This window comes from Agelaius phoeniceus, chromosome 9, assembly GCF_051311805.1.
Source record: "Agelaius phoeniceus isolate bAgePho1 chromosome 9, bAgePho1.hap1, whole genome shotgun sequence".
In the NCBI taxonomy this organism is placed as follows: Eukaryota; Metazoa; Chordata; class Aves; order Passeriformes; family Icteridae; genus Agelaius; species Agelaius phoeniceus.
In genome coordinates this window covers 4,581,996-4,607,852 of record NC_135273.1, presented here as the reverse complement: position 1 = coordinate 4,607,852, position 25,857 = coordinate 4,581,996, and the positions used below count along the sequence as shown (strand labels likewise).

General features: G+C 43.5%; 2 protein-coding genes across 5 annotated transcripts in view; both read left to right on the top strand.

Moving 5' to 3' along the window:
* TACC2 (transforming acidic coiled-coil containing protein 2) overlaps positions 1 to 14,643 on the top strand; it is a 57,385-nt gene extending 42,742 nt beyond the window's left edge. For all 4 annotated transcript variants that reach the window (XM_054637726.2, XM_077182799.1, XM_054637724.2 and 1 more), the window contains 7 exons: positions 2,034 to 2,177; positions 2,608 to 2,684; positions 6,809 to 6,852; positions 12,139 to 12,299; positions 12,634 to 12,740; positions 13,551 to 13,671; positions 14,424 to 14,643. In XM_054637726.2, coding sequence (XP_054493701.2) covers positions 2,034 to 2,177; positions 2,608 to 2,684; positions 6,809 to 6,852; positions 12,139 to 12,299; positions 12,634 to 12,740; positions 13,551 to 13,671; positions 14,424 to 14,489 — 720 coding nt within the window. In that variant the 3' untranslated portion in view covers positions 14,490 to 14,643. The remainder of the gene's footprint in view (positions 1 to 2,033; positions 2,178 to 2,607; positions 2,685 to 6,808; positions 6,853 to 12,138; positions 12,300 to 12,633; positions 12,741 to 13,550; positions 13,672 to 14,423) is intronic.
* A 394-nt stretch (positions 14,644 to 15,037) lies between these two features.
* Positions 15,038 to 19,359, top strand: LYPD5 (LY6/PLAUR domain containing 5). The gene is made up of 3 exons (XM_054636878.2): positions 15,038 to 15,651; positions 16,434 to 16,550; positions 17,109 to 19,359. The coding sequence occupies exons 1-3, from the start codon at positions 15,597 to 15,599 to the stop codon at positions 17,309 to 17,311; spliced, it is 375 nt and encodes a 124-aa protein (XP_054492853.1). The 5' UTR covers positions 15,038 to 15,596; the 3' UTR covers positions 17,312 to 19,359.
* Positions 19,360 to 25,857: the final 6,498 nt, after the last annotated feature.

Below are 25,857 nucleotides of genomic sequence, written 5' to 3'. Positions count from 1 at the left end.
ACTTTGTGATTAAGGAGGGAGTAGTTTGTTTTTTTTGTATTTCTACATTTACAGAGGTGTCTGAGCTTGTATTCCAGGTGGATTTTTTTCCTATGTAGTTGTTTTACATTGGAAGATACTTTTAAGAGCACAGACTGTGCAGTTTTGACAGATCTAGGAATGGTTTTTCTTCTGGTAGGAAAATCCACCGAGTTTGAGCTTGCACCTCCTAATTCTGCTAGAATTGATCCTTATTTTGGATGTTCATGTTAAAGGTAGCAAAAACAGAGAAGGGATAGCCTGCTCCATAAATCCCAGAAGAGTCAATTGACTCCTAGGTGTAAAAACAAAAAATACCAAGTAAATTAGTGAGAGTCTCCTGTAAATGAAGATGCAGTGAGGTGTTCTGTAAGTACTGTTTAGGTTATTCTTGTTCTAATTCAATTTTCTTGCCTAGTATTTTAATGTTGTTAGTGTTTCTTCATGTTCTTTACAGATGTGATATCCAGAACATCTGGTCCTGTGTGCATTGTGTACAATTTCTAATACAGCTTCTTCAGTCAGGTGTGATACAAGAACTCACAAGGGATTACAACAACATGAGCAGTGGGTTTGGATGCTTTCTGTGATGCTGGGCAGTGTGAGAAGAACTGTGAGGAACAGCATAACTGTTTTATGGAATAGCATCTGGCAAAGTTTCCTTTACCAGTGTTGAGACAAGAATATGTGATGTTGAAATTAATGAGGAATGAACCTTGATCCAGACATTATCTACTCCTTTCACATCCCTGTGCTTCAGTCACTAGAGAGTGACTCTGCTATTTTCTTCTAAAAAATACAAACAAAACAACTTAAAACCACATCACCCTCTTTGACAATAAAATACAAGAAAAAATAATTATTTTCTCTTTTTTGTAAAAAATAATTGAAATATTCTTGATTACTAGTCTTAATTATTGCAGATAAAGCCTAAAGACTTAGCTACAGCATTAGTGAACCTGAACGAACAGAATACATTGTTTTATGCACAAAGTTAACAGGTAAACTGGGAAAATACATTATCCCCTTTTCAGCAGCAAGGAAAACAGGATTTGAATATCCATTTCCATCAGTGAATGGAAAAAGGCATTGATCAACCTGACTTTCCTCCCCACTCATGGTCCAGCCCTTGTGGTGGGGGCTTGGCAGTGCCCAGAGCAGCTGAGGCTGCCCCTGGATCCCTGGCAGTGCCCAAGGCCAGGCTGGACAGGGCTTGGAGCAGCCTGGGATGGTGGAAGGTGTCCCTGCCATGGCAGGGGTGGCACTGGGTGGGATTTAAGGTCTCTTCCATCCCAAACCATTCTGGGTTCTGTGGACCATCCTTTGGAATCTCTCCTCAGTTTTTATGTGCTGTAGCTTGGGTTGTTTGCATCGAGAGTTGTTTGTGAGACATCTCCTGCATCTCAGTGTCACGTTCCTGTTCTTTGCTCTCCTCATTTCACATGCTGCTCTCCCTTATTTAATCTGGGCTGCTGATATGAGCAAAATTGACAGCTGCAAAAAAAGCCTCATTTAACTGACTAATCGCATGCTGGACACCAGTGGGGCAGCAGTGTCACCTGCATAGTCACACTTTTTCTGTGGTATTCTTTATGATAGATGCCATGTATTGACAGGCCAGACCTAAGAAAGTGAGCTGTCCTCTTGCTTCTGGTTTCTTGATTTATTTTAATGGACCATAACAAGCTTTCTGCCTTCAAATCTGATTCTTTCTGCTGATGTGCATTTCTTGTGGATGTTGTGGTGAAAAACAGTACCTTTTCTAAGATAAGACTTTAAAATATTGATAACAAAGTGCTGTCTTTATTTTCCCTCTGTAGAGGTAATATGACTCTCCTGGTGCTTCTTATGGATCTCAAATGGATATTTTACGATTGCTGAATTCAGAGCTCCTTGTTTGTGTTGTAATTTAAAGGTGCACAGAACTCTAGTCCTAGCACCACACCCAGAAAACCCATGAGCTAAACACCTATTTAATGGCTTGTTTCTTTGTATTTAAAAAACCAAACCCACAGAGAGAACCTGCTATCCCAGCAGATGTTTCCATCTCCAAAAGTGCTCTGTACTCCCGCATCGGCGCCTCAGATGCAGAAAGCACCACGGCTCTGCTCTACCCCCAGCAGGACCTGGACTCTGCACTACGGCTGGCCCGAGCAGAGGTAACAGTTTCCACAACTCGGGAAAGAAAAAACCTGCCCCTTGTTGTTCCCTTCTTGCCTGTTTTCTCCCAAATGCTTTATGTTGTTCTGTTCTTCTGTTCTTGTTTATGTTGTTCTGTTTTATGTCGTTCTGTTCTTGGAACCATCCTCAGCCACGCTAAAGCAAAAGGTGCTACACTGCAAGTTTTACTTGTTTTACAGATGTGAAAAGCAGATATAATGTGAAAATAAATCTTTGTGGTATTAAACCTCAGGTGTACACTGTGCATCTTGACATTGCTATATAATTATATAAAAAGGGTAAGCTGCTTGAAATAGGAATAAAATGATGTATTTTACAAAGCTGTGTATCATATTAGTGTGGCTAACAGTAGCAATGAATAAATGGGTATAATCCAGTGGGGTTTAGTCCCTTTGTTTTCTGTTTCAGATTGTGGCCAAGGAAAGGGAAGTATCTGAGTGGAAAGAGAAATATGAAGAAAGCAGAAGGGAAGTGATGGAAATGAGGTGGGTTTTTAACTTGATTACTCTGTCAGAGAGCCTCATCTCAGCCTGACAACAGAGTACCATGCTCATACAATTGTTTTGCTTAGCTTTATTTTTAACTTAAGGCTTTGCACTGATCCTGAACTGATCCTTTGTCTTTTCTCTGTATGGTGGGCACCACTGTTCAGGGTAATCATTGAAAACTTCTGTGTTGCTAATCTCATTCACACCCTCAGAATACTGAGATATAAGGGAGGTTTTACTCCAGGTTAATGCCATGGAAGGATTTCCTCTGGTTGGTGTGTGAATTCTCACTAGGATTGCATGGTGAGGTTCTTGTTGCAGACAGGATGAGTTACCTGCAGAGTTACCTGCAGAGTTACCTGCCAGTTACCTGGCAGGGGGGTGCACCTTAAATGCACATTAAATTCACTCTCCATAAGTAGTTCTGCTTGGAAAAAGGAGGGGATGTAGGGAAGAACATGCAGGTTTGCAGTAGTACAGGCTGCCTCCAGGACATCATTGTAAGGTTGTTCAACAATAGAAATCAAGCCAGTGTCAGGAGAAAAGCATTTCTTGTAAAGGAACCACTCTGGACTATCAATGTTGGCTTTTAGGGAGATTCTACACCCTTTTCTTTGAACTAAGATGATTTTTTAATTGCTGCACACACTAAGGTTGATTTAATTTAAGCAATAGTTCTCTTGACTTTTGCTCTCTTGTTCCCTTTGGGAGCTGACAGAAGGACCCGGAGTTTTCAGTTTGTTCTGGTTGTATCTGTTCTATTTCTGTTCCATCCTGCCTCTGGTACATTAAATATCTGTACACTGGAACATGGTTTGACCCTCCTTTCCAGCCCAGGTCCTTCCTCTTGCGAGGATGACAACAAATTCCCTGTAGTGGATGATGTGAGCAGTGCTGCTCAAAGAAGCACTGAAGCCTTCCATTCAGTCAGTTGAAAAACCTTTCAAGCTTTCAGCTTTTTTTTTTTTTTTTTCAGTTGGTAGGACCATAAGGAGGACAAAACAATGAGCCTGGCTTGCTCATTGATCTGAATCTGAGAAAGCCATCAATTGCAAAAGAGAGTGTACAAAATACTTCATGGAGTCTTTAAAGCTTATTATTTTCTACCTTCAAAAACCAGAAAAAAATGGTCCCCCCTCTTAACTCATAAAGAAAAGGAGACTGTCACGTTATTTTAGCATCCCTCCTTTAAGTAATAATTTATACAAATAGCTTCTGAGACTATATTTTCTTTAAAATCCCCTCTGTTCTAGCACCAGCTTCTTCCCAAAATGAAGAGTTTCAGTGATTTAAAGCTAAACTCTCTATCTAGTGATGACCTACATAAGCAATCACTTATATCCAGGAAAACTGTGCTTAGGGAGGGAGAGTAGAAGGGAGCTGCAGTGCAGAGCTCCACAAACGCTTGCATGGATGCCAGGAATTGCACATGGCAGATTGGAATAGCAGCAGCACGGGGCTCTGAGCCAAAGCATCTTAAGAGAAGCATCTGCAAAAGGCAAGGGCAGCCTCTTTATTTCTTCTTTGCCACCTCCCAGTGCCCAGCTGAGTTCTCTCACCTCCCTTGTGCTCTGCTGGGATGGGGAACAAAGCCCTGGCATAGCCCTGAAATGCTTAATGAGGAGCAACAGAACAGAGTGGCTGTGAGCAGTCAAACCCAGGGAGCCAAACAAGGAGGGAACAAAATGAGGGATTGTGAGGAATGTCTCAGTGTGCAGCTCACACTCAAGTGTGGTGCTTGGTCTGTTCTGTGTCGGGGTGCACGTGTCTGCTGGCTGCCAGTGGGCACTGCCAGCCTTTTCCCTGATGGAGGGAGAGCCAGGGGTGACACAGAGCAGCTGGCACACTGTGGTTCTGCACCTTCATCTTCCACACAGGAATTTGCTTGTGTGTGTCTCCACCCTCCAGAAAATCTGATATAAAAAAAAAAAAAACAACCCACAATAACCAAGCCAGATTTCCCACAGGCACATGCCTGGAACGTGTGGATGAAAGGAAAAAAATCTGGCTAATATTGTCACAAAATGATAAATACACATATGTGCACCAAGATAAGATTTCTCTTGGAAGTTGAAATGTTCAAGCAGTCCATGTGTGGTAAATTAGAGATGCAGCAATGAGATATGACATAATGATAAGCAGGGAGTGAAGGGATTATTTAGGGCTGCAAGCACAAAAGCATCACTTCCCAGAGAAGGAGAAGCAATGCTCCTGTACCCATGTCCTGCATAGTGTAGCTGGAACATCCTGAATTCATCTAAATTACCAGGAAAAGATCATTTGGAGGAAATTCCACTCCAGAGAACAGAAGCCAGAATGAGAGGTTTAATAATGCAGTAGCTATCAAAGAGCTGAACCACAGTGGGCTATACCATGATCCAAGAGTCTAACTGGAGGCAAGCAAGAAATACTTAATTATGGTTTTTTGGAGGTCTGATTGATTATGACTCTGTAAGGGGAGTCAAGCAGATGACCTCTGAGGCCCTTTGTAGCCTTAGATTCTGGTGGTTTTATGCCTTACCAATGTGCAGTCAGTGAATAAACTGAGTGTCTCAAATAGCAGCATTTAAGCCTGTGTAATGTGTCAGCCTGGGGTTAAGATGTGCCCTCCCCAAGAGGGATGATGTGGCAGCATCCTTTGGTTCCCCAGCTGTAATGACCATTATTTAGGCTCCTGGATTGAAAGAGGCCTTTGACATGAATCTGGAGCAAATCCTTCCCTGGGAAGTGCTGCAGTGTTGTAATGTTGTGTTCCTTACCCTGAGTACCCTGAGTCCTTGGCTTCCTCTTCTTGGATGCTAAAACTTCCCAAAGGTGCCTTGTGTCACAAGGACATGACAAAGCTTTAAAATCCTCATTGCTTACTGCAGGCTTTTGAGGTAATCTGCTTTGGACATGAAACCAAACCCTTCCTTTTAGGGCAAAATCCTTGCTGTTATCTTTGCTCTCCAAAGCATCGTTTATGGTTGAAAGGAAAAATCCCAGTGCTGGAGTTAGAGCCCCTGCTCTCTGAGTGCTCTGCAGGACCAGGGCAGGGGAGATGCTGCTGACTTTAGGGCCAGGTGGCCTTCTCAGGGCTCTGGGCTCTGTCTGTGATTCAGATTTGAGGCAGTTCTGGAGTTATTGTAGTAGTTTTGTGGGAGCTCTGCAGTTTTATCCTTTTCTTACTGACTTTTATTGCCACATCCTTTCTGTAACCTCACCAACTGCAGCAGAGCTCTGAAAATGGAGCAAGTGAAAGTGAGTTTCAAAAGAGGTGTACTCCAACTCCAGTGAGCTGTTTGGAATATCCACTTCTGATGAAGTGTGGGGTAATTTTGTTTTTTGTAGACGGTCCTGCGTGGCTCATGAATCAAAGCACAGATCAAGCTAGTCTCATTTCATTAGCTTTATTTGGCTCTGGGAAGGGATGGATCATCTTTCTAAATCACATTTAATCTGCTTATTTTGGCTAACCTCTTTTCAAGAAGGAAATTCAAAGCCTGCCATGAGTATACGAAATAAAACAGTCTTAAAAGTAGAATTTTGCCACCTCTGCTTCAAAAACAGATTTTGGAAATGGGACATGATGGATTTTGTGCTACATAGTTGAATAATTTGATCTTGTTCTTTTAAGTGGTAGTGAATCATTTAGTCATGAGAAGATTCATTTAGAAGATGAGATACAGTTTGGATGATAGCCAACACTACTGTTAGGTTTACTTGATGCCAATTATAAGTTTACTTGAAGTTTATATTAAAAAGAAACCAACACAAATTTGGAGAAGAGGGGAGAAAGCAATGGAAAAACCAGGGTCTTCGTAATACTTGAGTTAGGCCAGTGTGATTATGTTTATAATCATGATGGGTGATGTTTCAAAAAACAGAATCTGTTTCAAAGCAATCTCTTCTTCCTCCCCTCACCTTTATTGATTCCCATGGAGAGTTAAAAATCAGGTGCAGTGTTAAAATTCTCAGTTTTATTTGTTATTTGGGCAATAAAGAACATATAAAAATGTGTTGGGGTTCTGTATCTCTTAAAAGCACCACAGTTCAGTTTATGATAGTGTTATTTGCTAAGTAAGCATGAGCAATGATGTTGTTTGCCAAAAGTTTTTCTTTTTTTGTTTTCCCTCTTACAGAAAAATAGTTTCGGAATATGAGAAGACGATTGCTCAGATGATAGGTAGGTGTTCCTGCTGTGAAAGGTGCTCCCTGGTTGAAGTCTGTGGGCTTCATTTTGATGCTGGCTGCATCTGCTGATGCTGCAGGGAATTGTGAATGCATCTGAGGACACCAGAAAAGGAAAAGTCAGGGCCTCGTCTCACAGCCAGCAGCCCCCGGGCAGTTCAGGTAACACAGAAAGCTCAGGGCTTTCCCTTCTGCAGCAGAGCCCATAGGAAACAGGTTCAAATTCATGGGTTTCTCCAGGAGAGACTTTCAGTGACCTAAAAACCCCTTAGGCATCAGCTCACAGCTGTTTAAAGGCAGATCCCAAAGTTAGCTCTTCACAGCAACAGGGATTATCTGTGCTAAGTGCATCGATCAGACGAAAACCAAGATTAACTCCAATCCCAGCTGGGACTTTACAAGTGCCCAATCCTCCACCCCCCCAGTTACTTACTGACACAGGGGTCTCCTTTCAAGTCTAAATTGTGACAAGCTTTGCCTCTCAGTAATTAAAAAACACCTTTGCTAACAGCATGTCTCACAGATAAAAACCTCTACCCTCAGTAGCACTTCAAACCCTAAGGTTGCAGGGCTTGTGTGGTTCCTCAGCATGTGAGGTCTTGCCCCTGGGATGTGATTTTAAAGCCTCCTCTAAGATTTCCAAAGCTCTTTTTATTAGTCTGGCTATAGCAGGCACTAGCACAAATGGCTGAGTGGAATTTTGGGATCTCCAAGGCCAGAGTTGCTCAGAAGAGCACCAGTGCCTGGTGCTTTTGCTGCCTTCCTGGATTTCTTGGCCATTGGGAGGCATCCCAGCCTCATTTCAAGTGAAGGGTAAAATGGACCTACAAATAAATTTTGTGAGAATGACAACTATAATAAATAAATCAATGAAATATATATAATAAGGAATAAAAAACACTAATAAGAGGCCAGGCTTTATTCTCTCTGGTATTATGCCTCCATTGCCTTTTGTATGCACAACTGAGCCAGTGTGCTGCCTTCTGACATGGTGTGTGTCATTGTCATCACGCAAGTGTTCAAGCAGGAGTGACCAGAGTATGCAAAGAACTTATTTCATTTTGTTTTACATACCCTGGTATGGCTTCCACTCTGAACCTGGCCAGTCCTACAGACACACAAAAGACCTGTCCTTTCTTCCCCAAGCTATGCATACAGTAAACAATAGATAAATTTGCATTCTATTTTTGAGAAACAGATTTTTTTTAAAAATCAGATTTTGAGACTGCAGTGCAACAGTAAGATACAGAATAGGAATCCTGGGGCAGAGGCACAGCCTTGGTGTACATGGTGCATTCCACCATTGCCACTTCCTCTTGTTGCAAAGAAGTGAAGGTTCAGTAAGTACTGGGCCATTGACTATGATTTAAACTTCAGATTCAGAGTATCAGAACCTCTCAGATGCTCTGTGGTGAGTATTTAAGGGCTAAGGCTATAAGTAATTTAATTTGCTGTCCATTTGCAAAGGAACTGAACCAACAACAGCTACACAGAAAACATCCTTTCTGTGTTCATTAGAGCAGTATGCAAATCCTACAGCATGGTAATACGTTAAATGTGAGGCTTCTCCCTGCATTTAATGTAAATTTTGGATCTAATTGTCCCACTTTGTCATGCCATTTCTTGTAAATTGCTGTCCCTTCGATAAAGGAATTCACTCATCCGAATGCCACATGTGGAGGAAAAATGTGTGTTTGTTATTTGCATGTACTTCAGTGACCTGTTAGTGATGCCTCAGTGCTGAAGCAGAATATGCATCTTAACAAAAGAAATGCCTGTGCTGTTTCTGTTCATCATTTAACCCTTCTGAACTATTTATACAGCCCTGTTAGAAGGGCACTGCACATAAACCAATTTCACCAATCCCTTTGATGAATATTCAGTGAGGTTGATAGGTCCTGCTGAGCTTTTTGTAGGCTGGTGTGTGCATAATGAATACTGAAAATGTCCCATATTAACAATATATGACTGCCCATGTTTGCTTCTAAAGGCCCTGAAAAATGTGCATTGCAAACAGCAATTGCCTTTGATTCCAAGGGCTGTGGAAGGTTCAGTATTTGCTGTCACACATACATGGAACTCAAAATTACCCAGCTTAGCTGCTGTGATTACTTCATGCCACACTGTGCAAGCTGCCAGTGTGGAGATCCCTGTTTAGTGTCGCTTGGTGTATCTTTTTACTTGTGCTTTTATCTTTTTTTCCCTTTTTTTTCCTTACACTTGCCTCAACTCCTAACACATTTTAGTTTACTCTGAGGAGTGGGGAGAGGACAGACCAGGCTTTCCAGGCTGTGCTGCTGCTTTGTGCTTGGTGCTGTTTGCTCTGACAGCCAGGGAGCAGAGCCTGGGTGACCCCAATGTTCCTGCACCCTCCACACACCTGGCTCACAGCCAAAATCCCCACCCCAATTCCTTTTCACTGACAGCTTTCTAATGTTGATTTGTTGGTCTTTTTTTTCCTGTTAAAAATGTATCCTTATTTTTACATTTGAATACATGATGAGATTTATGAGATTTTACATTATGAGATTTTACATTATGAGATTTTACATTATGAGATTTTTTTTATTACTTTACATTTGAATAGCTGATGAGATTCTCCTTGTGAAAAACAAACAGTTGTTATGCTTTGTGCATTACAGGTTGTTGCATTACTTATTTGCTGCTTTCCTAACAATTCCCGATTTTTCTATTTTGCTTCCGTTTTCGTTGCTTCTTGCTATTTGCTTGCAAAAACAAAACAGGCAAGCCTGGTAAGTAAAGCTTTACACCAACTTTCACACCAGCATTTTGCATCTTTAGTTTCTTTTGCTTTTGTTCTCTGTTTGCTGCATTCCCATTAAGTCGTGTGAGTAGTAGTGAGCTGAGCCTGAAAGCGGATCTGCCGTGGTGCTGCTCTGATTCTGTCAATTTGGGTAGTGTTAGTCCTGAGCATACTGCTGTGATTGTTGGTGAGCCCTGGGCAGGGTGTGTTGCAGCTGGGAAGTTATTTAATTCAAATATTTTGATCACATAACCTCGTAAACATATTTAGAATTAAGGATGTGTAGCGAATTGTCTAAGATTTGACTGGCAGACTATTACCAGCACATTTTATTGAAACTAAATCATAGTCTTAGAAAATAGAAGGTCCTTTCCAACCCAAACCATTCTGTGATTCTATGAAAACATCACATAAAACTCTAGTCTCCCTCCAGCCAGGTTTCTGCCTTTTGTTGTATTTAACCACTTTGGTTTGGGAGCATCACTTGGACGTTCCTTGGAGCAGCCTGGAGCAGTGGGAGGTGTCCCTGCCCATGGCAGGGGAGTGGAACTAAATGAGCTTTAAGGGACCTTCCAGCCCAAACCATTCTGGGATTCTGTAACATTTGCCCTGGTTTCCCGTGAGTGAGTTTAAATGGTGCTGGGGGTTGAGTTTTGGAGGAGCTGATCCAGCTGAGGAGAGAGAAGGGCCCATGATGGGGAGGGAGGAAGAGGAGGAGCTCAGTAGCTGTGAGGGAGTGTGACATGAATTATTAACTTCCTGATCACCCTGGAACCAAGTAAGGAAGTGGCTAAAATACCTCAGACAAAAGTCTCAGAAAAAGTAGGGATGTGATATTAAGTACATTACAATATTTTGGATGAGGATGCAAATGGATCTCTTGCCCATGGAGTTACAGTGACAGAAGTGTTGCCAGAGAACTGCCAGGAAAGGGTTTGGAATTATCTGGGCAGGGTGTAATCTCCAGCACAATTAAACGAATCTATTGCTGGAACACAAGGAAACAGCCTCTGAGCTTTAGAAAAATAAACAAAAGACAACAATTTTGTTTGTTTTAATTGGGAACACATTAATTTTGACATTGCAGAGGAATACAGGTTGTCTCTAAGAAAGCAAAATAGAAAAGAATGCTTCTTTTTAATAAAGTGTTAAATATATCCAAGTGATGTTGTGTTACACAACTGGGCTTCTCTGCCATGTCAAAGGCATTTGTTCACCAGTAAAATAAAGGTGTTACAAGCAGGTCCTGAGAACCTTCATCTTCTGTATCACACAGAGCAAAAAAAGCTCAGGTCAGGCTCTGCCCCAGCCAGGTGCTGTCAGAGGTGAGCAGAGGAGCCCAGGAGCTGCTGCACAGTGTGGCATCATCTCTGCTCTAGCCTTGGTCAGGCCAACAAAAATGTTTATTTTTTGGATGGAGTATGCAAGAGGAAGAGATGAATCTCAGTTTGGGAAGTGACAGTATCAGCTTTGGCACTTTGGAGCTGACCAGCACTATAAATAATTCAGATGAAATCTTCTATTCAAATAAAAACACCAAACTTGTTTAGTTCTTTATGTTTCCAAATATAAAGGCCCAAATGAAAAGTTGTACATTGTGAAATGCCCCATGCTTTTCCCACAGAACTTTTTACCTTATTTTAATTTCTGTCATAAACCAAGGAAAATGGTAATATAAAACTGTTGTGTTTTGTGGGTGGGTTTTCCTTTCAGTATCATGCAAAGTACCCCTTAAAACATGGGCACAAGAATCATAGTTTAGGATGTGAAGGAAACAATGCAGCATTTTGGAAGACAATGCCAGACCTTTTCTTCCAGTGTTACGTGGATATTCCAACTTATTATGAGGTCAATTCCCTTGAAAATTCCTCCTCCATATGGATTTGTATTCCTGTTATGTTCTTCCCACCACCCCTGGCTCAAATTTAACTATACACAGGAGGAGCTTGGCAGATGTTTTTTGCAGTTTTTTTACACTTAGGAAGTCTGTCTGATGTTAGATTTCCTTTCTGCTGCTTGCTCCAGCAATCCTGAGAGCTGGTAAAACACTGCTTTTCCAAGGGAAGAATTGAATTGCACTGACCAAAGTGCCTTGTTTGTGCAGGATTAGAAGGTGCCAGGAGGTGACAGGCATTTATCAACAGTGGCAGATAACTTGTGGCCAGTGCTAGGCATGTGCATAAATGTCCTTTCCTTCAGCTAGTGCATCTTCAGGGGAAATCCAACACCTGCCTTTTCATGGGAACAGCCGAGTTCAGAGTGAAGAAATCATCAGTACAGAGATACATTCACATTTTCCCCCAACATCAAAATATTTAAATATCACTGTATTTAGCAACTGTTTTCCAAAACAGGCTCGTGTCTTTATATAAATCTGACTTTTCTGGATCCTGTAAACTTACTAATACACAAATAGGGCAGAGTACAGTAGAAACTGTAGATGATAGTGAGCTCAGTGGACTTACTCCTGTTACCCTGCTGAAAACCTCTATTTTCTCTACTCCTCTCTTCTTTCAGAGGATGAGCAGAGAGAGAAATCTGTCTCCCACCACACTGTTCAGCAGCTCATAGTGGAGAAGGAGCAAGCTCTGGCCGATCTGAACTCAGTGGAGAAATCCCTGGCAGATCTTTTCAGGAGATATGAGAAGATGAAAGAAGTCCTGGAGGGGTTTCGGAAGGTCAGTCACCTTAACATCTCCTTTAAAGAACAGAGCTGAGCAGGTTCTGTGGACCACAATGTGCTGTGCTGCTGAGCAGAAGGCAGGACTGGTGTTTCCAGCTGATTCTGATGTTCTGCATGCCAAACCATAGTCCTCAGGTGAAGGATTGCAGCCAGCTATCAAATGCAAACAGAAAAATTGTAAATCTCTTTACATTGTGTAATATTCTCTTTCAGGGGGTGTCAGTGTTGGACTGCAGCCCTTCAAACAGCTGTGTGTGACTCCCACAAACAGGTGCCTGTCCTGCATTTTAACCTCTTGGTTTAAATTTGATGTCATCTTCTCTTTTAAGAATGAAGAAGTGTTGAAGAAATGTGCGCAGGAATATTTGTCACGAGTGAAGAAGGAGGAGCAGAGGTACCAGGCACTCAAAATTCATGCTGAGGAAAAACTGGACAGGTAATCAAGTCATGGATTCACAGAATGATTTGGGTTAGAAGGGATCCTAAAACCATCTTGTTCCACCCCCTCCCATGGGCAGGGACACCTTCCACTGGACCAAGTTGCTCCAAGCCCTGTCCTTGGACACTTCCAGGGCTGGTGCATGGACTGTACACATTTTTCAGGAGTTCATGCTGCAGAAAGATTCCCATGGCTGGACCTCACATCCCAAACTGATCCTGCAATATGCAAAGCACAGGCTGCTCTGTGATAGAGGTGGAAAGAAATGCAATAATGAGAATTCCTGCAATGTGCTTGTGTTTCTTCCAGCTCCTGACCCTACAGAACCCCTTAAAATTTCTATATTTAGGTAATGTCTTCTTTATACTTGTTAATGTATTTTCATGGGAGGATCAAGAAAGAAGCCATTAGCCAGTTCCTTTTTTCTAGATCTCCACGTAATGACCAGTTAAGCCTTTCTGGGGATCATGTTCAGGACTCATAGTACAGTCCCCTGAACTGGAGATTAGGTTTGGAAACTGCCATAAAACACTTCCACCTGAGTCATATTTGTGACCTCAGCAGAGGTGTCTGAGAGAAGCACAAAGGGAGCAACACAGACAGTAAGAAAAGGCTCTGCAGCCCCTGCTGAGCAAGAGAGGGATTTGTGAGACTTGTCCCTAAACGCTTTTCACAACATACCCAGGATGTTGTGTGGAAGGCAGCCCTGCCCTCTCCCCCCATTTGTTCAGGTGCTGTCCACCCTGGGGCACCCTCTTCCCTTTCCTGTGGAGATCCTGATGTGACCAAACCCTGTGTGTTTTGCAGAGCCAATGCTGAAATTGCACAAGTGAGAGGCAAGGCCCAGCAGGAGCAGGCAGCGTACCAGGCCAGCCTTCGCAAGGAGCAGCTCAAAGTGGATGCCTTGGAGAGAACACTGGAACAAAAGGTAAATAAACCAGGAGCCAAGCTCTGCCTGAGGATTGTCCTGCAGCTCACTGGCCTTGGGGACAGCGGCACTCCCCAAATTTTAAGGCAAAACCCCTGTGTGCCCCAGCTGGACCCAGGTTTGGTCTGAGCCCAAGTGTCTGGGGCTGGCTCAGCCTTGGGCAGAGCTCAGGGTGCACCTCTGCAGCCCAGGACTTGGCTTGCTTCAGTTCTCAGGTTTTTCTCTCAGGTTCTGTTTCCCTTTTTAGTGCTAGCTGTAATTCCAATGCTAATTCCAAAGTGTCTGTAGGAAATGCCTATTTATATCTCTAGCTCAGCCAAGGGAGCTTGCTTTGGCACAGAACAGCTCGTCCTTGCTTGCAGCTCTGCAAGGCAGGGTGAAAATAATGAAAAAAAAAATAGAAAAGTGCAGCCTAGAAACAAATTTCCACTCTGTATTGTTGTGGAGTGCTGGGAATGACTGCTGTGAAGCTGTCTGCTTTGGTGCTAAATTTGATTTATTCAAACTGGAGGAGCTGTTTTTGGAAGAAAGGAAGCATTTGTTTGAATGCATGTAGCTGTACTATGAATATGAACACTTAGTTGTACTATATATGCACATATATCTGTATGTACAGATCTCCTGTTCTCAGCATTGGAGAAAAGTTAATTTTCCCACACCTTTCTCACTAGTTAGATAACGTTAAAATTAAAAATCCCTCCTCATCTTAATGCAACAATCCTTTTCATAATACTTCATATTTTATTTTCCAGAATAAAGAGATAGAAGAATTAACAAAGATTTGTGATGAACTGATTGCCAAAATGGGGAAAAGCTAACTTTTAACCAAATTTCTGGACTTCGATACTGAGTGCAATATGACCATTGGCACACTGATGTCCATGCATTTATGTGGACAGGTTATATTTTCACTTTTTCGTATGCACTACTGTATTTTCTTTCTAAATAAAGTTGATTTAATTGTATGCAGTACTAAGATGACTATCAGAATTTCTTGCTATTGTTTGCATTTTCATAGTATAATTCATAGCAAGTTGATCTCAAAGTTCCTGTATCAGGGAGATTGTCAAGTTCTCTAAGAAAATACAAATTGCTGATCCTAGCCTTCCCTTTGTACATGAGTTCCCATGTTGGATGTCTTTTGGATTTAATATAAACATGTATTACTTGCATGGGGACTCTTGCCTTAAGGAATGTAAACTTTATCTGCATTTGCTGATTTGTAAAATAAAATCTAAAAAAAAAAAAAAAGGAAAATGCATGTCACAAATGAAATTCTCTATTGTAAATAAATTTTTTCGTTGAAAGTTGAAGATAAGTATGGCTCTCTTCTCTTTTGTGTCCTTCACTTGCTACTTGCTTATTTCAGCACCAGATGCTCTTGGGAATTAATTCCTCCACAGAAAGCACTTCATGGGTCACTGCTTGGAGCACTTTGTGGGTCACAAGAGTCTGCTGCTTATGTGCACATATCTAGGTCTATATCTTAATGTCTCTCTAAATATATATATATATGTGTGTGTCTATGTGTTGGATTTGGACCACTCAAGTCTCAAGCATAGGCTTAATCCTCCAAAATATTTAATGCTCTGACCCTGATCCAGCAAATCCCATGGGCAAATGTAATGAGGCTGTTGGAGGAGTCAGAGGCTGTGCCATGTGGTGACAGGATGGTTTTTAAGCATGTCTGGCACTGAAACGTGAATAATTTCCTGCTCCTGGAAGAATTTGCCTGCAGGGCTGGTGGAGCTGAGGTTGGTGTGATCAGAGGTGCAACCAGAATAGGCTCCATAAGTAGCACTCTTGAACACCTCTTTATCCTGTAAGTTATCCTCTGCACAGGATTAGGGATGGAGGAGAAGCATTAAGGCTCTAATAGCAAACAAACTGCTTTCTTTGCCTAATGGTGCATCTCTTGGATCTCCATGATGTGGACAGTCTTCAGCCTGCTTCTTGTCAGCTCCCTTTTGGTCCTCAAAAGTAAGTCAGCTCCTTTTTCTTTCCTTTTTTTACTTCATTTGCATTCCCTACCTCAAGCATGGCTGAGCCTCTTTGCTGTTCTGGGCTCCTCTCCTGGGCTGGGTTGGTTTCAGGTCGTTTTGTGTGTGTGGTTAGCAGCACAGAATTGCACCTCTGTAAAGATTCAAATGTCCCCACTGATAGCAAGGGTGGGATTTCTGCTCTGCAAGCTTCAAATGTGGTGTTTGAAATACCTTCATAGCTCATGCTTGCCTTCCTTTGAAAATGCCATGTAGTTTGAGGCAAGAAAGAGGATTGAGGTATAGTTGTGGTGTTTAAACAAGAGCACAACTCAGGATACATTGCTGTGCTTTCCAGCTGAATTGGTACTTCAGGAGAAGAGGAAAATTAGATCATTGTAAGATTTTATGTGTATACAATGTGCTTTCTCATGGTACTGTGGACCAAAGATCATGATGGAGGGGGAAAAAAACAACATTTGGGCTCTGCTCTGAAAACATTACAAGAAGATATGGATGCAGTTACAGAACATCAAATGTTTCTTGTATTATTTTAAGTGCAGATTATAACAACTAAGTAATCTGTGATTGATTTTTTTTTTTTTTAATCAATATTTGACCCATTTCTAAAAAAATAAACATTGAAAAGATTTGCGGACTCTTTGGATTTTCCAAAGCTTTTTTTTTTTCATTTTTTAATGTGTGCTCGAAACCATACTAGAAAGATTGATATTTTTAAATACTTCTCGTAAATTCTAAGTGGTCTCTTCTCCCTCCACCCAGGTGAAGCACTGCAGTGTTACACCTGTGTAGGTTCTAGTGATGATGACTGCAACAGACAAGGAAGTCAGCAGTGCCCAGGCCATGCAGATGCCTGTGCAGTCATTAGAGGACAAGCAAGTAAGTGTCACAAATGTGTCAGACCTGTTGCATTTGTCACAAGAAAGAAAGAAATAATCAGTGTTGGAAAGAGAAGAATGCTGAGTAAGTTAAGGAGAAAACCAAAATTAGATGTCTCCTCTTAAAATAAACCCCATTAATGAATCTCAGTCCTAGTTTTGTTGTCACAAAATCCCCCAGGGAATGATTTGTCAGTGTGCCACAATGAGCTGCACCCACTCTGTGGGAAAGCTAAAAAGAAGCATTTTAACTATTGCCCACTTTTTGCTTGTGTGACTTAGCTGGAAATTAGGATGGAACAGAAGCTAATGAGCCCCTGCACTTGGGCACATCCCAAGGTATTTTAGCTGCACCAGTTGCCTCTGAGATAAATCAGAGTTATTTTAGTGGGAGCTGTTGGTGCGCTGCCTTGTTGAGGTCGTACTCATTTTCCTGTGAGGAGCAGCCAAACCCGAGGCTGTTGCTCAGTGCTGGGGGGTCAGGCTGGTGCTGGGGGGGTGCAGGTGGGAGCAGGGGGCCGTTTGCAGCCCCTCTGGGCTCACTGTGGCTCTGTTGCAGGTGGCATCATGAAGTCCTGCTCGTTCAGGTCCTTCTGCGAGCGGGCGAGGCGCGACGGATCGAGGGCGCCCGGGGTGAGCGTGCACTGCTGCTACTCCAACAACTGCAACGCCAGGAGCCTGGCTCCCAGGGTCACCAGCTCCTGCAGCCTCCCCCTCCTCATCCTCACTCTGCTCTGGCACCCCTTGTTGAAGCTGACATGAGGGGCAAAATGAAAACAAAAAGCATCCTCAAGCAACAACTCTGCCTTCTTAGCAAGGGGTGATAATATTTGCTAATCATGTTGCTCCATGTACCGTTTATCTCACTAGGCAAAAAGCTGTAGGAAGACCTGACAGATGTTTAGATAAAAATTGTTTCATCTGCTAAATAGGTCTTGATCTCTGTGTAAGGAATGCTGCCCTGTTGCTTATTTTCCTGCAATTTGGATAAGGAGAAATCTTGGCTGCAGGTAACCTGGTAGTGAGGTCAAGGGCAAATGGCTGCCAAATGCTTTTTGCTGTTGGCAGATATTCAAAAGCAAGCTAAAATTTTCAAGCACAAAGTGACTGAAAATTCTAGCAAACAAGTTAATCTTTCAGAGCATATTGGCATGCTGGACAAAAGGAAACTTGAAATACAGATGATTTAGTATTAATACAAATTGGTAAGAGAAGGTGATTAAGAGAATAATGTATGGAGGTATATTCTGTTGTATATGATATGTTCCTGACAGGGGGGCTGGAACTGGATGGTCTTTAAGGTCCCTTCCAACCCAAACCATTCAATGGTTCTCTATGCTTGTGTGTGCATTTCCTTGGAAAAAACACCTTCCAGTCTTCTCTTTTCTGATCCTTTGAGAATTTTGCCACAGCATCAGAAGAAGAAGAAAAAAAGAGTTTGGAAGTTGTTTTTGAACTGGTACTCCATCCAAAGATTGGCTCAATCTATCTCTCCTGCTGGTTTTAAAAACAAGTGATTAATCCCTGTCTTGTAGGCAAATTATAACTTAAGTTTATAATTCTTGAGGCTTCAGTTATGTAAATAATTCTCCACTGCCCTAAACTGCAGTCTTTGAGATTAAGAGTGTATATATCTGTACAGGTCTCCTCCTTCAGTGATGTGGTGGAGTTGAGGTGGTTTATCTATCTTTTCATTTTACAAAGTGAATGAAATTACTTGGAAGTCTTTGGAGGTGTAAAGAGGGACTAAATCAATATTTTTAATAAACCCATTCCTGGCAGTTTTACCAAGTAGATGATCCAGAAGGGGTCACATAGTAGAAGGCATTGTGCATCACTACCTCCTTTGATCCAAAACTCAGAGCACCAGGCAAGCAGATGAGTGAAATTTGTAGATTTTAATGTCCAGCTGTGATGATCTGGTCCAACCCCTGGCACACAACATGCACAGGACTGGCTGAAAGTCCAGCTGGTGTAACTGAAGTAGAGGTGGTCCTTCCAGTTCTAGTTTTAGTTGCCTCGTAGGAAAAAGGTTAGGTAATGAAATTTATGGAACTCACAAAACACGTGGCAAAGTAGTTTTTCCTCTAGCTTTGTGCTGTGACTTTTTTTCAGTACAATTCTTTGAAAAATCAGTTCTGGGGCAGTGTGTAGTAGAATTCTTCACATTGACCAAAATTTTATTCAGGTTGCAAACTCTAGAGCTGCTGCAAAGGTCAATGAGTGAGCCCTCCCTGCAGAGTGTAACCCTTGCCTGCCTTGTAGCTGTCACAGGGGCTGAGCTGTCTCCTTGTTTGTCTGTGCTCTTTCCCAGTGTGGATCCTTCCATCATCTCATGTAGGTTGTGGCTTCAGACTGGCTGGATTCTCCTGGGTTTTGTTCAGGTGGGCTCAGACAAGGCAGCTTGGTCTATTTTTAGTCTCTAGGCACCACTCTGATAAAGCTGTTAAATATAAAGATTGCAACAATGCAGCAGATCTTGGCTGAGAATGTTAATTTGGACTCCAGTGTCTCATTTGTATAAAAAAATCATTTAAATTGGTGTAAGTATTTTTCATTTCATTCTCAGCTTGAAGCAGTTCCTTCAATCTCTTCTGCTACAGGAAGCAGGTATTGATTGTATCTTTATCTTTGTATGGTTCTGTGATGATAAATCTGTATTGAATGTAATCTCTGTATGTGCTCAGTGCATTTCCTTAATGAGAAAATAAATTACATGCAATGGCTGACATTGTCTCTTGGTAAACACAACTGCTTCTTTTAATTGGGATTTCCAGCTGCATCTGGTGCTTTGTTTCCCTGCAGGAATCCTGTTGGGCTTTGTTGTTTTTTGTTGGTTTTTTTTAATGTGGGATATATTTCTTAAATCTGTTGGATAAAATAGTGGATGTTGGTAGTGTTCTTGCTGCTATATTTCCATGGTAAAGTAAGAAGGTAAATCTCTATCCTCTTGACAAACACCATCTGTCATTCCTGACAGCAGCCAGGACTGGGATCTTCAGGCAGCTCCCAACGCCTCCAGCCACTCCTGCCTCCCAGCTCATCATGGGCCCTGCTTTGCTTTTTACAGCAAAAAAAGGACATTTTTCCTGCCCAATTATGACCCTGAAGTGTCTGCATGTGGATATCTAGGAAGGATGAGCAACTTTTGTGGATTGGTGTTCTCAGAGCGGTTTCGTGATGGTTTTTGGCAAGCATTGACAGGAAGACAAGCAAAAGAAACAAAAACAAAATAGAAGGGATCTTTTTTAAACTCCATTAAATTGCAGAAAATATTTTAATGTTTTTGTTGCCATGACTGTGCAAAGCTATTCCCAGTCACAGGTGCAATAGAAATTTGGTTGTTCTGAGGTTAATTCCTGCTGCAGCCACAGGCTCCTTCTCCTTTAAGGTCAGCAGCAGAGAGGCTGGTGCTGAAATGCTTTCTGCTGCAACTTAGAATGACAGGACTTCCTTTTCATCTCTTGTATCAGCTGGGTTTATGTAATGGCTCAGTTGGGTAAGAGCTGGGTGTGAGTGTCACTCTGCCCTTTCACCTCCAGGAAGGATCTCCAAAAAAATTCATTTCTAAGTGAGAGAAAATCCCAGTTGTAACTACAGCCCCAAATCATAACTTTCACTATTTCTTTCTATCCTCTTGTTTTTGGCTGTACAAACAGCATTCCTTTGTTTTCCTGGTCTTGTCAAGGGCAGCCAGAGCCTCTGGGACTTCTCAGGAGGGGGCAGCTGAGCAGAGAGCCTTGAGCTCTCTGTAAGAGTGAGAATTTGCCATTTAATTTGTGTCTGTTCCTCCACACCTGATTTTCCACAGTGAGCACAAGGTACCAAGTTGTTCCTTGTTCTTGGTGCAATTCTAAGCAATCCTTGTGGCCTTGAAAATCTAGACAAGATCAGCTCAATTCTGGCTGTGCAATTTGATGAAAGTTTCAAGTGCATCTTGCTTGTCACAAACCACAGTTTATTTTTTGACCTTTTTTCCTCATGTGAAATTTCAGTCATGCATTTCTGTGCAGTAGGGATTAAACAAAAACCACCCTTGCAGCCTGTGTTAGCATGTTTTTGTGTGCAAAGAAAGCCCAGCTGTGACAGATTTCACTGTGAGCATCACTCCAAAGGGTCTCAGCCTTTCTGGACCTGCAGATGTTCAGGACACAGCCCAGAGCTGCTGGCTGTGGTTGGTAACATGCCCTTGGGGAGGATTTCATGCTTCTCAATCAGAATTCCTGAGTGCAATTCCTGGAGCCCTCTTATCACCCACAGCCAGCAGTGCAGGGGGTGTTTTTAATTGGAAAATTTGTGATATACTCAGAGGTGGCATATTTACTCACAACAGAGTGGGGGAAATGATAACAATGTTAATCCCATGAGGAGTGTAGCAAGAAATTCACAGTGTTGGCAGTGTAGGTGCAGGTGAACTTTCTTAGCATCTGAGAAAAAATAAAAAACCCACAAGTGAAAAGCCAGTGTGGGATTGAGTTGGGAAAAAGCACAGAAGCAGCTCGTGCTTGGCAGGGTGGCTCCATGGAAAGTAGGTCTTGTCAAAAACATCACATTTGGGGTTAGGGCTTTTTTCTGATAAAGGCAAATACATGGGTTTTTTGCAACACTTTTCATACAAAATCACAGTTGTGATACACAGACTGAGAGTTCAAGAGCCAGGAGAGTGAAAGACTGCAAAAAACAAGTTCTCAGTGGAAAATCTTCCAAGTGGTGTCTTGAGAGAGGCGAGCTCCCATCATCTCCCGACAGCCTCGGGACGGTGCCATGAGAAGTGTGACAAAAAGAAGGGGCTGTCAAAGCTGTGCCATGTCTGCATGGAGACATTCCTGCATGTTGCCATAGGGATGGGTTTCCAAGGGAGACAGGTGATGCACTTTTCTGGAACAAAACTAAAGCAGAGGGATGAGGGTGGGAGGATGGGGCTGAGCATTTTATCACAGAATCCCAGGATGGTTTGGGTTGGGAGGGACCTTAAATCCCACCCAGTGCCACCCCTGCCATGGCAGGGACACCTCCCACTGTCCCAGGTGCTCCCAGCCCCAGTGTCCAACCTGGCCTTGGGCACTGCCAGGGATCCAGGGGCAGCCCCAGCTGCTCTGGGCACCTCTGCCAGGGCCTGCCCACCCTCACAGGGAGGAATTCCCAATTCCCAAATTCCCATCTAACCCTGCCCTCTTATTTAGCCACCCAACCCTCCTTTCTTCCATGTTTAGCACTAGTAATCCCTTAAGGAGTGCACTTTTCCTTAAAATTCCTTGCAACTTGTACAGCAGCCTGACTTAGCCCCACAGGCAATGCTCCTCTTAAAACCCTTTTAGCTGCAAGCCCAAAAGACTTGCAAGTATGAGATAATGTTTGACAGGTGAGGAGGAATTTCTCTCTTGAAGCAATTTCCCTTCTCTCAGGACTTCCTGCCTTTCATCCTCACCAAAATAGTTTTAATTTTTCCTTTAAATGCTCAAGGGGAGAAGGTATTTGAATACTGGCAGAGACTCAGCCAAAAAATAAGACTGGTGTCCAAATCACTGATTGCTGCTGCCTTCATTGGAGACATTCAATGCCATGTTTTAATGTCAGCCATTCTCAGTTTCTGATTTTCAGTGAAAAAACAATCAGTGTCTGTAGGTCTGGAGCTCAGAGGGACTGGCTGCTCTCCCTTCAGCCAGGTCACAGCCTGATTTTCTCTAAAGAAACTTTTGATTCGTGGATTTGCTCCTGTGCTCTCCCAACCTAAAGAGAGCTTTTGCAACATATCCTTGAGATCCTGAGGGTGTTCATCTCCTTTTAGCAACTTTTCTTTCACCCTTTTACAATTTTAAGGGCTTTCCAATGCAAGCAAAATCTCCACAAGTGTGCAGTTATTGAATTCAAGCTCTCATCTTTATGTGTCATTGGAATGGTATTTCTAATAGGAGGATAACCTCTGAATTTCCTCCTCACACTCTGCTGATTACCAGCCTTAATCAGCAGGGTAAGTTGTGCTCTAATTTTGCTGTTTTGTGAGCATTTGAAGTTCCAATGGCCAAAACTCATCTGAGGGAGCTCCAGAGCAAAGTTCTGCCCCCCTGGTGCCAGCCAGGAGCTGAGAGTAGCACAGGATCCATCAAACCAGAGCTGGGGCTGCAGAGCTGGGGTCAGGGCACACTTGGGGAGAGATCTGCAGTCACAGAAGGGAAATGAGGACCCTGCAGTGTCCAGTGATGATTTGAGCCTCACTTCTGATGCTCTGCATCCCTGAGAGCTGGCTGTGTGTAGCCATGATATTTTCTGAAAAATCCTTTCCTTAGGATTTTTTCTCCTGAGAAGCTGAGAGGCCTCAGGAACAAAATGTAACCAATGGTTATCTGCCTCTGTGGAATGCAACAGGTGATTGGTCATGCAATCTGTGATTGGTCTCATGTGGTTGTTTCTCATTAATGGCCAATCACAGCCCAGCTGTCCGGACTGTCTCGGTCAGTCACAAGATTTTATTATCATTCTTTTTCTGTTCTTAGCCAGCCTTCTGATGAAATCCTTTCTTCTATTCTTTTAGTATAGTTTTAATACCATATATATCATAAAATAATAAATCAGCCTTCTGAAACATGGAGTCAACATTCTCATCTCTTCCCTCATCCTGAGACCTCTGTGAACACCACCCCAGGTGTGGCTGGGACAGAGCAGCAAGGAACAAGCCCTGCCCTCCTCTCCTTTAGTCCTTAAGGGTTAAGTTTCACTTTTTGGAGCTGTCTCTTTGCACTGTACCATGAACAGTGCTCATGAGCACTTGGCAGTCTCCATCTCTTGTTTCCACATTCTCCCAGCCAGCTATGACTCCTCATATTGGATAAACACGTCTGGTTTTGTTAAATATTCTGTTGCAGTGATTAGGGTTCTGCAAAGAGCAAATCAGTGACTGAGATGAAGCAAATCCAGGAGTGGGGGCAGTGAACTGGGCTGGGGAAAAATGTTCCTGGGGAAATCATCCGAGCTGGGCTGTGCCTGGGGGCACTGGCAGAGGTTTATCAGCATTCCTGGAATCAGGGCTGTGAGCAGGAGAGATCCACCAGGCCCCTCTGCAGTGCTTTGTGCAGCAGCTGAAAAGGAGGGGTTTGTCCCTGGATTGCTTTGTTTCACTCACCCCAAGGCTTAGGACAGGAGGAGCTTCTCCTAAAGCATCTTCCCAACACCTTCCAAGCCAATTTTTTTTCCAGATTTAGGAGATTTTTCTTCTGAATGCCAGCTCATGGATGTCTGGTGCTCTTTAAATGAGGAGGGGTTTGCAGAGTTTCATCAGTTGCTAATAATTTCATAAATAAATAATAAATTAGGGATAAATTAGGGAGAAATGAGGGTCTGTGCCAGCCAGAAAGTTTTTCAGAGCTGGCCTCAATGGGACTCTTCTGAGGAAGATGACAAGCATGGGGAGAGAAAAAAAATCCTGCTTTGATTTGACACCTCCTGTTAACATCAGAGCAAAGCAGTCCCTGGAAAACCCAGCTCCTCAAAAGCCAGGCTCCCTTGTGGAAACTGAGAACAATACTTTGCTCATGAGTGATCAGGAGTGGAGTGATCTCATCTGACCTTTGCTTTAATATGGCTTATCCAAAGCTTTTTATGCTGATCCAAGCCTTGGCTCTGGGCTGCACTGTGAGCCCAGGCTATTCGGGGCAAATCCTGGTGACCTCTCCTTCAGCTGCTTCCTCAGGAGGATGAGGAGGGGATTACTGCCCATGGATGGGTGTCCTGAGCCAGCAGATAAAACACTGCTGCCTGTCTTGGGGCTGATTTCTAAGGCATGGTGTGCCCAGTCTCACAGAGCAGCTCTCCAGGAGACAGATGGCCTGTGGGCTGCACTGGTCCCAAGAAATACAGTCACTCACAGGCTTAAAATAGCTCTCTTTTTAAATTTCATTTTCTTGTCCAAACCACTTTTGCTCTAGATTTGCCCAGCTCCTGCAGAAGCATTTTCATTCCTGTTATTTCCATCCCTGAGATCAAGGTGGCCACGAGCCCCGGTCAGGCAGAGGAGCTGGGGCTGGGGCCTGTGGCTGCAAGTGGGACAATGTTCAGTGATGCTGGTGGCCCTGGAAGGCTGCCCTGGCTGGAGTGGGGTGCCTGCAGACAGACAGACAGACAGACAGACAGACAGACACTGACCCTCAGGTGTCCCAGCCTGTCCCAGCTCCAGGTTCCCTCCCAGAGCCGCCTGTCTGGATGTCAGCTCTGTCCCACTCCCTGCGGTTGATGCTGGGAATTTTTGGATGCATTTTAAATCAGATTAGGCTCCCCTGGTTCTGCATGAAAAGCCTGAAGAGGCTGCAGAGCCAAATCAGGGCTCATTTAAGGTTGAGCATTGAGCATCAGGGCTCTTGTTCTTTATTGCTTCTGCAGAAAAATCACCTTCATTTCTTTGCTGCTAATTTCACCTTCCACCATCCCAGGCTGCCCCAAGCCCTGTCCAGCCTGGCCTTGGGCACTGCCAGGGATCCAGGGGCAGCCCCAGCTGCTCTGGGCACCTGTGCCAGGGCTGCCCACCCTGCCAGGGAACAATTCCCAGTTCCCAATCTCCCATCCAGCCCTGCCCTCTGGCACTGGCAGCCATTCCCTGTGTCCTGTCCCTCCCTCCCTTGTCCCCAGTCCCTCTCCAGCTCTCCTGGAGCCCCTTCAGGCCCTGGAAGGGCTCTGAGCTCTCCCTGGAGCTGCCCCTGTCCAGATGAGCCCCCCTAGGAAGGAGGGAGTGATTCAGAATCTGCAGCTCTCACAGAACACGGCCAGGGCTTCCAGACAGGACAAAATGAATTCAACTTTGGCTCTGGTGCACTCAGGGAGTTCTCAGGAGCAGCTGTTTGTTTTGTGGCTTTATTTTTACCCTAAAATATAGTTCAAACACCCCCACTTGAACTAGAATTGCCTCTCTCAGTGGAACCAAAGCAGGCACAGGTAGCTGGGGGTGACCACCTTGATCAGCAGAGCGCTGGGCAACCTCTCAGCTTTTTCACTGCCTCTAGGGCCAGCAGCCTGCACAAAGCCAGGTGTTAACCCTGGAAAAGTCAGATCAGCCCACTGGAGGCCAGGAACAGCACACACACCCCAGAGCTGCCACAGAGGGACACTGATGGCAGCATAAAGCAATTTTCACTTTCCCTGCACCGTGCTGGGGCTGGCAGGCAGCAGGAGCTGTGCAGGCCATTCCTGTGCTGCTCAGCATCCCTGAAATGCCCTTGGCTGGCCCAGCTCCTCAGCAGTGCCTGAGTCCTGCACCCAAGCTGTTCTCTGCACACAGCTGGAGCAGATAATTCTGTACACACCATGATAAAGCCCAGCTC